A 16,330-nucleotide genomic window follows, 5' to 3' on the forward strand; every position below is an offset into this window, starting at 1 on the left:
AGCTACCATAGGGGGTCCGCCAAATCTTTGTGTGATAGGATTGAGTTTTTTTACATTAACCAGTGAACCCTAGAATTCCTTTTCTGATGGGAACATAAGCCGAAAATAGCAGATCTACAAGCTCTCTACGCCTCGCGCTGCGAGGCGTTGAGAGCTTGTAGATCGGCTATTTTTGGCAAAGAGGCTATAGGTGTAGAGTGGAAAAAAGAGCAGACTAAGTAAAAAAAAAACTTTTAATCTGAAACACAATTTTATACAATATAGAGTAGGGGGTCCCTGCTTCATCTCTCTCTCAGCTAGGGGGTCCTTGGCCTGAAAACGTTGAAGACCCCTGGGTTAAAACAAGAATTTTAGGCTCACATTTACAATTCAGAAAAGATTCAGGTTAGAGTTAGGCATTTGGAGGTTATGTCTAGCTCACAACGCGTCACAATTGAGCTTGTACTGTAGATCTGCTATTTTCACATGGGTTAGGGTAAAAAAATGGCAACACATTTACAAAATGGCATTCATAAAACGAGTTCCTAAAATGCTGGATTGTTAAGAAATACAAAACTCTGTGCGTGTTTGTATTACTATACTTGCGAAGTATAGTATAGTAGAATTTGAGAAATAGACAATTTTCCTGGTCCTCAAAAGAAGAAATGTTGGGCAGTGGCTCTCACACTTTTTCACGTCAAGGACCCCCACATTGATAAATATTTGGCCGCGGACCCCCATCTCAAAATATGTTGTGCCAGGGACCCCCAGAAGCAAAGATTTGTGTTAAAATGTTTTGAAAAAATAGCAGATCCACAACAGTGCCACGCTGTGAGCTTGTAGATCTGTTATTTTTGAATAGCCAACGTGTAAAAGGGTAAAGTGGTTAAAATGACTGTGATGCTATATTAAGTACTTTTGCTGGGGACCCCCTGGAACCCCCCCAAGGACCCCTGGGGGTCCCCGGACCCCACTTTGAGAACCTTGGGGTTAGGGTCGGAGTTGAGCCAGATCTGCTATTTTTGGTTTAGGGTTAAAAAAGTTTCTAAAATATTGATTTCCTCACACATATAGAAATTCAAACGTGTGTGTGTGTGTGTGTGTGTGTGTGTGTGTGTGTGTGTGTGTGTGTGTGTGTGTGTGTGTGTGTGTGTGTGTGTGTGTGTGTGTGTGTGTGTGTGTGTGTGTGTGTGCGCGTGCGCGTGCGTGTCACACAGGGAGGCTATGGGCGTGGTCCTCCATAAGGACTCCAAGTGGTTCCAGCAGTGGAAGGACTTCAAGGACAACAACATGGTGTTCAACCGTAAGGAAGCATCCTTCACCTGAAACATCATTGTTTCATTACATCACATTCACTGTCCCAGTTTGTTTGTTTTCACCACCTAGAGCAAGGGGTCCCTAACTTTTTGAACCGGGGGACCCCCCCCAAATAATCATATTTAAACTGGGGACCCCCCACCCTGACAAACACTTGGAATTGTAGGCGTTGCATTTAGTTTGACTCGGTTCGACGGACACATATTGTGAAAATAGCCGAACTACAAGCTATTTTCACAATGTTTGCACCGTTCTTTATTTCTTTCTTTGACAATTTGGCCTTAAAAAGGTCTTAAAAGTCATTAAATTGTAACTTTAGAAGTGTGCAGATAATCCTGTATAGATGAGTACCGCGTTTTGAGCTTGTAGATCTGCTATTTTTTACTAATTTCTCTTGAGTTTTGAGCTAAAGGAACCACTGGCTCAAGTCACTCCTGTGAATAACTTATTTCATCCATGGCACCCCTGAATAAATCTTTAGAACAATAAAATAACATTGTACTTTAACCACTTGCACCCCAGCATCCCTATTCAGGGGTGAACAATTGCCGATCAGTGTTGGTGACTAAAACTAGATAAAAACTAAATAAAAACTAAGCTACGACGACTAAAACTATGACTAGATATACGGACAATTTCGTCAACAAGTGGGAGTGACTAGTGGAGAAGAGATCCAGTAGAACTAAAAGACAGGTCGTTTTATGCTTGGTTGCGCTCAGGTGTTGCGCTCTGAAAATAGCCGATCTACAAGCTCACAACGCGTCGCAGCGCGACGCGTTGTGAGCTTGTAGATCGGCTATTTTCAGCACGCAACCAAGTGTAAAATCAGCCATTACGATGCCATCACGGCACTGCCAAAATGCATTTTAGTCGACTAAATCAACTGTGATATTTTAGTCGACTTAAACTATACTAAAAGTAAAACATTTCAGGTGACTAAAATATGACTAAAGCTAAACAGAATTTTATTCAAAAGACTGTGACTAAAACTAAATCAAAATGTGCTGTCAAAATCAACACTGCGATCCACAAGCTCACGGCGCATCACGGTGCGGTAACACGTTGTGTGTGTCTTCTCCTCCGCGTCATCAGCGCCCATACCCAGGGTGGGGTTGGCGAAAGGGCCTACTCTGTGTGGAGTTGTGCATGTTCTCCCCGTGTCTCCTAGGGTAATACCCTCACAAAAACATGTAGTAATCCTGGTCGCTATACCGCCTCCCCCATGACAGCCGGGGCGCCTGATGGAGGGGAAGGGAACTGGTTGGAATAACAAGTTCCTTCCACGCGCTACGTCCAACCAGGGAAACTCCCCCCTGTCAGGTGACAATAAGGTCAGTTGGCTCTCATGCACTGAAGGAAGCATGAGCTCGGCCCTGGCCTCCCTGGCTGTGGGGGACTGGTGTAGCGCTGGTGTAGGGCTGGTGTAGCGCCCAGGATCACTTAGGAAATTGGCACCGGGTGAAAAAAATGGGTTACAAAAATCGCGGGATAAAAATTATTTTAAAAATAAAGAAAAATAACTCACAAGTACAGTGCAACTTGGATCCATTTAGAGGTGGTTAAACTGAACAAGTGATATTGATACATTTCCAAATATAAAGTATTTTGTGGCACCCCTGGACTTGCGCCACGGCACCCACTTTGACAAACCCTGGCCTAGTTGACATAGAAACACGTGCAAAAGTGTAGAAATAGCATACGGATAAAGATAATTGTATGACCAAAACCGTTTCTACTTTTCAGGAAACAGAACTAGTGAAAATAGCCGATCTACAAGCTCACAGTGCGTCTTCTACTGAATATGTTCACTACTTTTTCTTTACCCTCTTGCATGATGAAAGTAGGGCATTAAGTGATGAAAAAAACATAAATAAGTTAAAATTTGGAGATGCAAGGTTTCAGAGGTTAAATCAGTCGTACTTCCTAGACCTAGAACAGTGGTTCCTCACACAATTGGTCGCGATCCATTTTTGGGTCACAGGACCTTAAAAAATCTGGTGGGGAAAAATATAATTTCTGATAAAAAAAATTATACATACATACATTCAAACTGGAAAGGTTTACGAAACCCTGTTCTAGAACATGTCAGCAAGGTAGTCTGTTTAATTCTGCAAGGTCCGAGTGAACATTTGTTTTTCTTTTACAACTGTGAAGTCCTATACCTACAAGTATATTGAGATGCTTATAGGCTCTATGCACAGCAGCCATATTATCACTTCCTTCACAGGTGTTACCAATGATACTAATGAAGGCTCTGTTCCATTTAGTGTAGCACAGTGGTTTCCACGACCCCCATAACTCTGAGAGTGTACAAATGGAACCAAATGGACCCTTACGGGTCCATTTGGTTCCATTTCTACACTCTCAGAGTTACACACCTGTAAGGGGCCATTTGGAAGCCCATGACCCCAACTGTAGACCCACTGGTGTAACAGAGTGTTTCCAGTGAGCCAACATGCACAGTATCAGCACCCTGACCTGACTCTGTTTGACCAGAATGGAACAGAGCCTTCATTAGTATCATTGGTAACACCTGTGAATGTCTTCATAATATGGCTGCTGTGAATAGAGCCTATTCGTTATGTTATGGATAACAGCGTGTGAGTCACTTTTTAGGCAGCAGGTGGCACTAGACTCATGAAAACAACACAGGCCGTTCATACTGAATGTGTTTTTAGCGGTGCCAGCCGCTCTACACTTGACTATGTCCGTCCGTATGTCCGTTTGAGCCTGGATGTCCGTTTGTCCGTTTGAGCCTGGATGTCCGTTTGTCCGTTTGAGCCTGGATGTCCGTTTGAGCACGGGCTTTAAACAGCTATAACTCCAGTTCGCAGCATGCCAGCAAGTCCAAATTTGGTATGTGGACTTAGACCACCAATAGGGACGAGCATTGACTGCTGAAGCCCCGCCCCGCCCTATTATAGCGCCACCAGGAGGCCACTGGCTTTAAACAGCTATAACTCCAGTTTGCAGCATGCCACCAAGTCCAAATTTGGTATGTGGACTTAGACCACCAATAGGGACGAGCATTAATTGCTGAAGCCCCGCCCCGCCCTATTATGGCGCCACCAGGAGGCCACTCACCAAAGGCACCGCTTCCTTCACACAGGGTGCGATTTTATCATGAGTAGGGGTGGGGAGAGAAGGCAGAAACTGTACTCAAGTAAAAATGTCACTTTAAAATAATAACACAAGTAGAAGTAAAAGTAGTATAACTACTTACATTGAATATGGAAAACAACTCAAGTACCAAGTTAACTTCATACGATTTGAAGTGATTGGAATGTAATTGAATTACAAATCATTGTTGAATAGTAATAAACAAAATAGAAAATAGCCATTTGCAAATTCATATATGGCCTAAATCTTTGGCTCTCAAAATGGGGTCCTTGGGAGGGGGGGTCCAGGGGGTCACCATCCATATTTTATACTTTGGCTATTCAGAAATAGCAGATCTACAAGCTCATAGCGTGTTTTTAAGATAAATAGTGTAGTTCCAGACGTAGTTCCAGACTCTATGGCCCCGTTTAGACTGCAGTCAAATCCGATTTATTTGAGATCTGTGTGTGTTCAGACTGATTTAAACAACGTCAACCCAAAGCCGCCCTGCGTCGACATGATCTGCTTTGGTTATGTGTTCTTCAAATTCTTTATTTTCCTCTGACACTGCAGATAGGACCTTGTGAACCCATTTTTCTGCCATGCCGCGAGATATGTCTTCATATATTGCCTTGTTCCTATACATTCCTACAAGTTTTGCTTGTACCGAGTCATCTCCCCAAAGTGGTAAATGGTGCATTTATATAGTGCTTTTATCCAAAGCGCTTTACATAGATTTTGCATTACATTCACCCATTCATACAACGATGGCGGACCTGCTCATCGGGAGCAATTACTCAAGGACACTTCAACACTAACTCTTCTGGGGAAGCCCGGAATCGAACTGGCCCTACCGGCCACTCTACCCCTGAGCCACTGCCGCCCCAGTGCTAGGAGACATTTTATATCTCCGTCTGTCCACTGAATGCTGTTCGCCATTTCTTCTGTAAAACTCTATTATGCTGCACTATTGTTTTGTTTTCATTACACCCCTTGCGCTCTCGTAAATCAAAATCAATTCCCGCGCTCTGTAATGATTCAGTGGCGCTCGGGTCGTGCTGCAAGTGACGTTTTTGGACAGTTTGATATGCGACTTGGGTGGTTAGATCAGGTTACTGCGTTCAGACTGAGACGCATCTTTATTTTACACTTTGGCTATTCAAAAATAGCAGATATACAAGCTCATAGCGCGGCACCGAGTGCCGCGCTACGAGCTTGTAGATCTGCTATTTTTGAAAAATCGTGAAAATGTGTGCAAATCTTTGAATATGTATTGTTTAAAGCGAACATTTTTAACTCTATTCTTTGCTTCTGGGGGGTCCCTGGAACAAAGCATTTTGAGATGGGGGGGTCGGCGGCCAAATACATATCATTTTGGGGGTCCTTGACATGAAAAAGTTGCTGGTTTCTTTGTTTGTGTCACCTCTTGTTAAACGTCTCTGTGGTGTGCTGTCCCCTCATGCAGGGTTCTTTGACATGAAGATGAAGTATGATGAGAGTGACAACGCCCTGGTCCGAGCTTCCAGAGCGGTCACAGACAGAGTCACTGACATGATAGGTGAGTACAGCACCCGAGTGGCCTGCTCCACTTTGTCTAAATGTTTACTACTGGAAGGGGTATGGAAAGCCTTTTTTGGGATTTTTTTTCAAGTTCAGGTAAAAATAAATTACAGCAGGTTGGTCGCTCAACACGAAAAAAAAATCACTTTTGAAACTACAACAGGGTAGTTCAGAGTAGCAGAATACATTGTGAGAATCTGCTCATTTCAGAGTGCTCTGCTATCTACGTTGCCATTTTCTTGTTTTGAAAAGTATTCAAACTAGACCCTTGGTTCTCAAAGTGGGGTCCGGGGACCCCCAGGGGTCCCTGAGGGAGTCCCATGGGGTCCCCAGCTAAATGATGGGGGTCAATTTGGGGGTCCTTGACATGAAAAAGTTTGAGAACCACTGAACTAGACCATACCCGTTGGGGGATATGAGCACCCAAAGTATGATTTTTGTGGACGCCCGCGCTTGTTTCACGCCAGCGACCACAAACGTGCATGCGCATGCATGGGCACTTGGCCACGCATCAATTGCTCTATTGCTCCAGGCACTGAGGAGAACCGGGCAGAAGAGATTTTGGGGGCTGGGGAGGTCCCCAGATGACAGTGAAGTGACAAAGTGATTACATAGTCACTTCTAAGACCTTTTTAATACATAAACAAAAATAACTATACAAAAATAAACTATAAAAACTGGTCAAACATTGGCCAAATTGTCAAATAATATAAGAAAGAGGCAAAAAATGAAATATTGAATTGAAAATAGCTGATCTACAAGCTCACAATGCAGAGAGATAGGCTATTTTCACAATAATACAGGGTTAACAATTATTCAGTGTAACATTTTGTATTTAATTTCAAATCCATTTAGCAATACTCATATTCATTTTATGAACTTAAATACAAATACATTGGGCATAAACAAATGCGATAATTGTATTGGGTTGCCAATTTCAGCCAATCAGGAGAGAGTACCCATTTTATCAGCTTCAGTGTTATAGTGTTCCAGTTCCAATTTTGCCTGCTCATTTCTTCAAAACTAAACAAAATCTAAGTAAAAAGTAAGATGTGATGACAATAACTATGACTAAATATACTGACAATTTCGTCGACAAATAAAAACTACACTAAAATGTGAGGAAGGGGACTAGTGGAGAAGAGATCCAGTAGAACTAAGACAAGTCATTTTATATTTTCGTATAAATCAGGCATTGCGACGCCATCACGGCCCGTCAGCATACATTTGTGTCGACTAAATCAACTGTAGATTTAGTTGACTAAAATCCTATGATATTAAAGCTGCACTATGTAACGTTTCTACCCCGGATTTGAACCCAGTTACCTGTGCAAGTGCTGACATTTTTACCATTGAGCTAATAGAGCCTGCCTGCTTGCTCAGGGGATACATTGAATCTTGACCGAGAAATTCATGTCAGATCCTGTGTCTAGGTGAGACATGACCTTTGACACGATCTAAATGTCTCAATAGAAGAGCAGGGAGACAAAATACAACCACCCCCATTGTATAATACAAAAAATGACTTATTTTCTATGAATTACACACCCCATGAAACATTGAATTCATGGAGATTTTTTTGTTGTCGTCTCATTCCTGAGCCAATAATTTGATGACCGGTGGAAAGATGCTAATGTATCCGGTAGGAGACTCAAATGAGTCTCTTTGAGTCTCCTACCGGAAATACACCCGGTCATCAAATTATTGGCTCAGGAATGCGTCAAAAACGAAAAAATGAAAAAATGAATTCAAGGCTTCATGGGGTGTGTAATTCATAGAAAATAAGATTTTTGAGCGGTGTAGTCGCTCCTATAAGTGGGTTCGGGACCCATCCGTGGCGAAAGTTTTTCTTTCCGTCGTGAAAATGTGTCTTTCGCTAAAAAACGACATAAAAAAATAGACGCTGTCAAAATGAACACCTGCCTGTGTGACTCCCGATTTTGTGTCTGTACAGGCGGTCTCTTCTCTAAGACGGAGATGTCCGAGGTGCTGACGGAGATCGTGAAGGCGGATCCCAACTTCGACAAGGACCGCTTCCTCCAGCAGTGTGAGAAGGACATTATCCCCAACATCCTGGAGGTCGGTCTGTCTGTCTGTCTGTCCTTTTTCTAACTTGTTGTGTTTTTTCCGTAAGTCAACACCCTGCTTGATCATACTTAATCATCCACAAGTGCATAATATATGCCTACCACTAAATACTCAAGAGTACTAGTCAAAGATATTATGACAAACACCAATTAACATTCATTATTACAGGGCTTGGTTGAATGCTCGATTCTGATTGGTCAGTCATCAGTCATTATTTCTGGATAATGACCGATGAGCTCTATAACGGACCGCTGTGTAATCAGAGACTCAGAACACCTGCTCGTACCAACCTGCGCTGCTTGGTTTTATGCTTTATCCAACATGACAGCCATGTAAACAAACAACCAATGTCATACAACTAAACGTTGCTCTCAAGAATGTTTTTGAAAACATTTTAAGTGAGAAATAGACGATGCAATGACCGAAAAGTGATTCTATTTGATCCACTGCACTTCCTTGTTTATCGTGGCTCAACAACGGGGGAATACCAAAACACTCGCCCCAAAACACAGTCGCCCCGAGGCAAATCCGGCGGTATTACAGGAAAATCGGCGGTATATATGGAATGGGGGGGCGAGTGTGTTTTGGGGCGAGTTTTCCAGTTACCTTGTGTAATAAAGTCATTTGTTTTCCGAGGCGAACTTGTCCGCCCAGCCCAATACTTATGGAATACTTTCATTGTTGTAAGCAAGGAAATACTTCGTTTTGTTGTTACTTTTGGGTACATTTATTTATGTATTTATTAAGTAGCCGTGTAATAAGCGGGATCATGCATGGGGAGGTGGTCATTATTGAAATTTAAAGCCCGACAGGGTGATTATGCACCGAGGCGGAGCCGAGGTGCATAATCACCCTGTCGGGCTTCAAATATTATGCATATTATTGCATATTATCAATAGGTTAGCGATTACTGCATTTCCCTAAATACTACGATAAGTAGGGTTGTCACGATACACACATTTCACGATACACGATATTGGGCTCATGATACAATACAATATTTTTTTTAAATATTTTTTCCCCCAATTATCATCAACATTGGCCTTCATCTTCTGCTTAAAGGTGCTTTATTTATGAAGCACATAAAAAAGGTACAAAGTGTTTTACACACAAAATGAAATCAATATAAAGTCATATTCTTATTAAAGCATCTCCCCCGTTCGATCTATCTCGGCGCAGCAAGTGGACATACATCGATATGTTTCACAAATTTGCTCTGTGCTGCTACTGCCGCCCCAAAAAATATCAGATCTCCAAGCTAAAATCGGTCGCTGCGTGACGCTTTGTAACCTTGTAAATCAGATATGTTCGCGCAGCATAAGTGTTGATTACTTTTGAGGCAGTAATGGTGTTTTTTCATGTAATGTCTTTCCAAAGGTTTTTTTATTTCATCTGGGGACCCCCACAAAATCACGTGGGGATTCCCCCCGGGGGCTCCGACCCACAGGTTGAGAACCACTGAGCTAAGGGGTCCTTTGCCTGGAAAAAAAAACCTTTGAAGATTATAGTCTTATGTTCTTTAACCTAACCCTGAAAGGTCCTGTATATATTATGGATTTCCTACCTGACACTTTGCCCTGTATCTCTTCCTCTCTCAATGTCTCTCTCGCGCTCTCTCGCACTCACTCACTCACTCACTCACTCACACACACACACACACACACACACACACACTCACACTCACACTCACACTCACACTCACACACTCACACACTCACACACTCACACTCACACACTCACACTCACACTCACACACACACACACACTCACACACACACACACACACACACACACACACACACACACACAGGAACCATCATTACCAACCATGTGTCTTCTCTCTGCAGGCTATGATCCGTGGAGAGTTGGATGTTCTTAAAGACTGGTGCTACGAAGCTGTAAGTACACAAAGCCTTGTGATCAGCTTCTTTTCTTTTTGTTTTACCCCAATTTAGTCGCCATTACGATTAATTCCTCCCCACACTATTTTTACAGCTTGACAAAGCTCTCAATAAACAGACCCTGCTACTAGTCGTCACTTTCTCACTTTCTCCCTATTGGCTAAAGGCCAGGCAGTGAGGGGTCGCCAATGGCAAATCTTTGCTTCTCGGGGTCCCTGGAACAACATATTTTTTTTAGATGGGGGTCCGCGGCCAAATACATATAATTTTGCGGGTCCTTGGCATGAAGAAGTTTGAGAACCACTCGCACGCACGCACGCACACACACACACACACAAAATACAGACAGACGGTCACGGCATTCATTTTTCTTTTAAAGGTTCTATGACATTCATTTTCACTTTTTTTATTTTGTATGTTTTTTGGGGGGTTTTATGACCTCAATTACACCCAAAAAATCTGAACTGTGAACATTCAGTGGATTTTCTGTGGTCTGGGGTTTTCTGAATAATTAGGCTGAAAAGTAATCTGAGCTTGGCCCTTCGGCAGTGAAGTCACAGCCGATTAATCCCGCCCACTCTCCTCCTCGCCCCTCCCCTCCCTTATTCTTTCCTTTGGGGGGGGGGCAGAGCAGAGGCGATGATTGACAGGCAAAATCCCTCAACAGCGACACCCGCAGGCAAAGATTTAACTTTGAGAACCACTGTTTTAAATCATAAGTTTTCCGGAAAAACGTTGTTTGTAAAATGTTGCTGTACATATTGCTAAAATCTAAAATGACTCGGATGCTTCCCCGATTGTAATGTGTTAATAATAGGTGTGTTAGACAGGTGTGTCGATGTGCATGTGTGTGTGTTGACTACTCTCTATGCACAGCCAAATCTAACACACCCATGAATTTAATTAATTTGAACCTAACTGCAAAATCGGCCTTTCATCCCCCGTTTAAGGTGTACTTTATGCTTCATCATACAAGAGTGTTATGGGAAAATGATAGATCTACAAGCTCCTGGCGCATTGCGCGATTTTTGGAAGAAACAAAGAAACACATTGCCTGTAATGACATGACCAAAAACATGGACGCCAGGTTGAAAGTGTCATTTTAAGACACATTTTAGATTTGAGCTAAAACCATTGTTTTATACTTTGGCTCTACAAAAAGGTGCAGCGCTATGAGCTTGTAGATCTGCTATTTTTGAAAAGTCTCGGAACATTTATGCAAATCTTTGAATACGTATATTTTTAAACACAATTTTTAACTCAAACCTTTGCTCCTGGGGAGGGGGAGGGGGGGGGGGGGGGTGAGGGGGCGTCCATGGAACAAAACATTTTACAAATGTTCGCTTAAAAAAAACGTTATTCAAAGATTTGCACACATTTTCAAGATTTTTCAAAACATAGCAGATCTACAAGCTCATAGCACGGCACTCATGTAAGCAGATATACTCGCGCTATGAGCTTTTTTTTTTTAAAGCTATTTTTGAATAGCCAAAGAAATCTTAAAATAACACAGATGTGTTCCCAGTCTAAATGGGTGAAGTATACAACGTGTGTGTGTGTGTGTGTGTGTGTGTGTGTGTGTGTGTGTGTGTGTGTGTGTGTGTGTGTGTGTGTGTGTGTGTGTGTGTGTGTGTGTGTGTGTGTGTGTGTGTGTGTGTGTGTGTGTGTGTGTGTGTTTTCAGACATACAGTCGGCTGGCTCATCCCATCCAGCAGGCCCGAACTCTGGGCTTGCTGTTCCAGTCCAAAGTCCTGGACATCGACAACATAGATGTGAGTACTGTCACTGACACACCCCCACCCATATGACAACATCACCACTTTAATAGATGATGTCAATGCATAATGAAGATTCACCTCTTCAGACTGCGGAGAAGCATTGTCTGACCATCTGACAGGCATCTAGACATTATGTATTCACCCCAAAAACGCTACAAAACTAATAATACTTCATAATACTCGATATTTCCAAGTGTACAAGCAATGAAAATCGAGCAATAGGCTCTATTCACAGCAGCCATATTATCACTTCCTTCAGGTGTTACCAATGATACTAATGAAGGCTCTGTTCCATTTAGTGTAGCACAGTGGTTTCCACGACCCCCATAACTCTGAGAGTGTACAAATGGAACCAAATGGACCCTTGTTGCTTTCACTGCCTGATGACGACAGACCCCGGAATTGACGTCATTTAAAAAAATAAAGGCGTATTTACTTCCTGTTTATTTCCTGTGGGGAAATCGCTATATCTCCGCGTTCCTCTTGCTTTATGGCTAAAACGAGGCAGATTTCAAATGGCCACGCTGTACATTCCTGAGCCATTCACTGGACGTCAAGCTCCAGTCTGTGCATAGTGTGTGTGTGTCTATTACAGTGTGTGTGTGTGTGTGTGTGTGTGTGTGTGTGTGTGTGTGTGTGTGTGTGTGTGTGTGTGTGTGTGTGTGTGTGTGTGTGTGTGTGTGTGTGTGTGTGTATATATTGTATGTATTGTGCATTACAGTTGGCGATGGGCAAGATGATGGATCAGGGGCCAGTTCTCATCATCACCTTCCAGGCTCAGGTTGTCATGGTGATGCGGAATCCCAAGGGAGACCTGGTGGACGGAGATCCGGTCAGTCCACTACTACACCACTGATACATGGCAACATATCAACAGGATTTAGAAGACATTTTGTAGAATCCCCCAGAAGCAAAGATTTGAGTTACAATGCAAAGATTTGCAAAAATGTCCAAAAAAAATGCAGATCTACAAGCTTATACCGTGGCACTCAATTTCGTGTGTGTGTGTGTGTGTGTGTGTGTGTGTGTGTGTGTGTGTGTGTGTGTGTGTGTGTGTGTGTGTGTGTGTGTGTGTGTGTGTGTGTGTGTGTGTGTGTGTGTGTGTGTGTGTGTGTGTGTGTGTGTGTGTGTGTGTGTGCGCCTTGGCCTCCCAGGAGAAGGTGTTGAGGATGATGTACGTGTGGGCGTTGTGTCGCGACCAGGAGGAGCTCAACCCCAACGCCGCCTGGAGACTGCTGGACATCTCTGCATCCACCACAGAACAAGTCCTCTAGAGACACACACACACACACACACACACACACACACACACACACACACACACACTCATAGAGCAGTGGTTCTCAAACTTTTTCATGTCAAGGACCCCCAAATTGACACTTATTAGCCCGCGGACCCCCATTTGAAAAGATATTCCAGGGTCCCCCATAAGAGAAGGTTTTTACGGCTCTCTAGCAGTGATTCTCAACCATTTTAATTTCAAGGACCCCCAGTTTGACATGCATTAGGGCTACGGACCCCCATTTAATGGCATTTATACATCTGGGTCCCCAATTCATATTGTAAAATTAATGTCAATGTAACTCTGAGAGTGTACAAATGGAACCAAACGGACCCGTCAGGGTCCGTTTGGTTCCATTTGTACACTCTCAGAGTTAGACACCCATAAGGGTCCATTTGGTTCCTAATCTATCATTTAGCTGGGGACCCCCTGGAACTCCCTCAAGGACCCCTGGGGGTCCCCGGACCCCACTTTGAGAACCAATGCTCTAGAGAGAGAGACACACACACACACACACACACACACTGTAAAAACCAGAGTCACTCTGTGACCATGTACAGTAACATATATATGTGTTGAAGAATAAATCTGTTGTATGTGTATATGAACATAAAGTGTAAATAGATACTGTACATCTACTGTAAGCCATAGGGATGATACCACAGCCGTGCTGAGGGCTCGCCAACACAGTAAAACCTCATTTAACTCTTCAGACAGTGTTCATTTTGTCCGCTAAAACTATGACAATTATTTTCACTGATAAACAAAATCTAAACTAAGCTACGATGACAATAACTGTGACTAAATATATCGACAATTTTGTCAACAAATTAAAAAACAAGATTAATGGAGAAGAGATCCAGTAGAACTAAGTCATTCTGAATTTCATTCAAAGGTCACAAACTAAAGTTTTTTTATCTACTATTTACGCTGAGCTTGAAGAAACCACCACTGACCTCAATTTACAATAGGCATTTAGCAGACACTCTTAATGCAGAGTGACTTAACAGCAGTGCAGAGTCCTGCACGGGTCCAATTTTGAGAACCCGCTTCCCCCCCGCCCGTCAATAATCAGATCCGTAGACCGACCCGTCACCCGTGATTATTTCAAAATACGAACCAGACCCGCCCCGCCCGTCAAATAAACGACCCGTTGTCCGCCCGTTTACCCGTCCCGTGATTACATGCAGAGTAAAATGTAAATCCTATTGAAAAGTGTGTTGAAAAAGATAGCAGCCTTCAACAACAGCGCACATACATTCAGTGGTCAGGTTCGTACAGAAATCAAGTGAAGACGGAGGAGCGACCTTAAGCCACTCGCGCGAACGCGCATCTACGCAGCACACATGTGTCGTTGTTTACGTCGTCAGATGGTTTTAATTTGAAGGTTTAACAGGATGTTCAATGTGTTTTTGTGAGTTAAGATAACTGACCAGCGTGCTCCATGCAGTTGTGCTGTGTTAAGTTACACAAGTGACGTTGTTTGGGCGGAAACAGTGCGCTCTGATTTTCACAATAAAATGATACCCGCCCGCGATTAGTTCAGTACCGCCCGTCCCCGTACCCGTGATCTTATCAAAGTAAAATCTTCACCCGTTTTCACCCGTCAAACGTGGGTACCCGTCGGGTATCCGCGGGTACCCGGCCCGTTGCAGGACTCTGCAGCAGTGGTGGGAAAAGTACTCAAATGTTTTACTGTGAAAGTAAAAGTTTCAATACTGCAACGCAGAATACTGTTACAAGTAAAAGTCCGGTAATCAAAATTGACTTGAGTAAAAGTACATAAGTATTGGCATCAAAATATACTTAAAGTACCAACAGTAATACCCTCATTCAGCAAATATGTTGTTGCTGTCGGCAAAAACCATGTGTCAACTTCATTTATATATATCTTTTTATAAATCAGTGCTATAGAGCAGTGGTTCTCAAACTTTTCAAGGGACCCCCAAATTGACACTTATTAGCCCACGGACCTCCATTTGAAAAGATTTTTACGGCTCTAGCAGTGATTCTCAACCATTTTAATTTCAAGGACCCCCAGTTTGACATGCATTAGGGCTACGGGCCCCCATTTAATGGCATCTCTATCTATGGGACCCCGATTTATATTGTAATGTTAATTTAACTCTGACCCACAAGGGTCCATTTGGTTCCTAACTACCGGGTATCTATCATTTAGCTTTGAGAACCACTGCTATAGAACACCCTTTACGTCTGTGTGTGGATTTTACAAATATTGAACCAGTGAAAAGTATTAAAAAGGGCTTCTGACTAAAACTCCATTGGATCCTCAAACTGTCGGTCAAACCACCTAACTTTGGAGATAGTTGTCTTCATGATTAGAATAGGCTCTATTCACACCAGCCATATTATGAAGACATTCACAGGTGTTACCAATGATACTAATGAAGGCTCCGTTCCATTCATGGTCAAACAGAGTCAGGGTGCTGGTATTGTGCATGTTGGCTCACTGGAAACACTGCTACACCAGTGGGTCTACAGTTGGGGTCCAGGGACCCTCATGGGCTTCCAAATGTCCCCTTACAGGTGTGTAACTCTGAGAGTGTACAAATGGAACCAAATGGACCCGTAAGGGTCCATTTGGTTCCATTTGTACACTCTCAGAGTTATGGGGGTCGTGGAAACCACTGTGCTAGACTAAATGGAACAGAGCCTTCATTAGTATCATTGGTAACACCTGGGAAGGAAGTGATAATATGGCTGCTGTGCATAGAGCCTATTACGAAAATCTCCACATTAATGGTCAAAAACCTCCTAACTCCACTTGAGCTGTATCTGGGTAAAGTGATGATAATATAAGGACACATTTAAGTATCTGACAATGTACATATAAAGTCACCGAACCAACTTTGATGAGGCAGTGTTGTGGTGTTCTAAAAACATGTTTCTTTTTTTTTTCATTTCCTGAAAAGTTTATATTTTCGGCTGGTTTCTGCCCGACATGTACTAAAAACAAGAATGCATGAGTTATTTAAAACAATGCATTACACTTTAACAAACCTGTCACATTTCAGTCGACTAAATCAACTGTAGATTTAATTCACTAAAATGTATTAAGTCAACTAAAACTAAAACATTTCAAATGACAAAAATATGACTAATTAGAATTTTATTCAAAAGCCTATGACAGAACTAAATCAAAGTTAACACTGCTCTGAGTTAAAGGAGTTTACTGTGAAGCCATTCCATTTGTTGCACTTGTTATTTTCTTTGCAGTATTGTACAAATAGTGTGTAATGTATTTTACCAGATGAGGATAAAGGTATACCGAGCAGTCTTGAAATAGCATAAACTTTATGAAGCAG

At 42.6% G+C, this 16,330-nt stretch overlaps 1 protein-coding gene across 1 annotated transcript in view; it reads left to right on the forward strand.

The window, feature by feature from the left end:
• Positions 1-13,284, forward strand: part of LOC311045601 (mitochondrial import inner membrane translocase subunit TIM44-like) — a gene marked incomplete at its 5' end in the record, with an annotated part of 28,807 nt that extends 15,523 nt beyond the window's left edge. The window contains 7 exons of the mRNA XM_084057548.1: positions 1,197-1,282; positions 5,861-5,953; positions 7,910-8,034; positions 9,891-9,941; positions 11,627-11,716; positions 12,444-12,554; positions 12,877-13,284. Coding sequence (XP_083913674.1) covers positions 1,197-1,282; positions 5,861-5,953; positions 7,910-8,034; positions 9,891-9,941; positions 11,627-11,716; positions 12,444-12,554; positions 12,877-12,996 — 676 coding nt within the window. The 3' untranslated portion in view covers positions 12,997-13,284. The remainder of the gene's footprint in view (positions 1-1,196; positions 1,283-5,860; positions 5,954-7,909; positions 8,035-9,890; positions 9,942-11,626; positions 11,717-12,443; positions 12,555-12,876) is intronic.
• Positions 13,285-16,330: the final 3,046 nt, after the last annotated feature.

This window comes from Gymnoscopelus microlampas (genome assembly GCF_963454915.1).
Source record: "Gymnoscopelus microlampas genome assembly, chromosome: 5".
NCBI classification, from domain to species: Eukaryota; Metazoa; Chordata; class Actinopteri; order Myctophiformes; family Myctophidae; genus Gymnoscopelus; species Gymnoscopelus microlampas.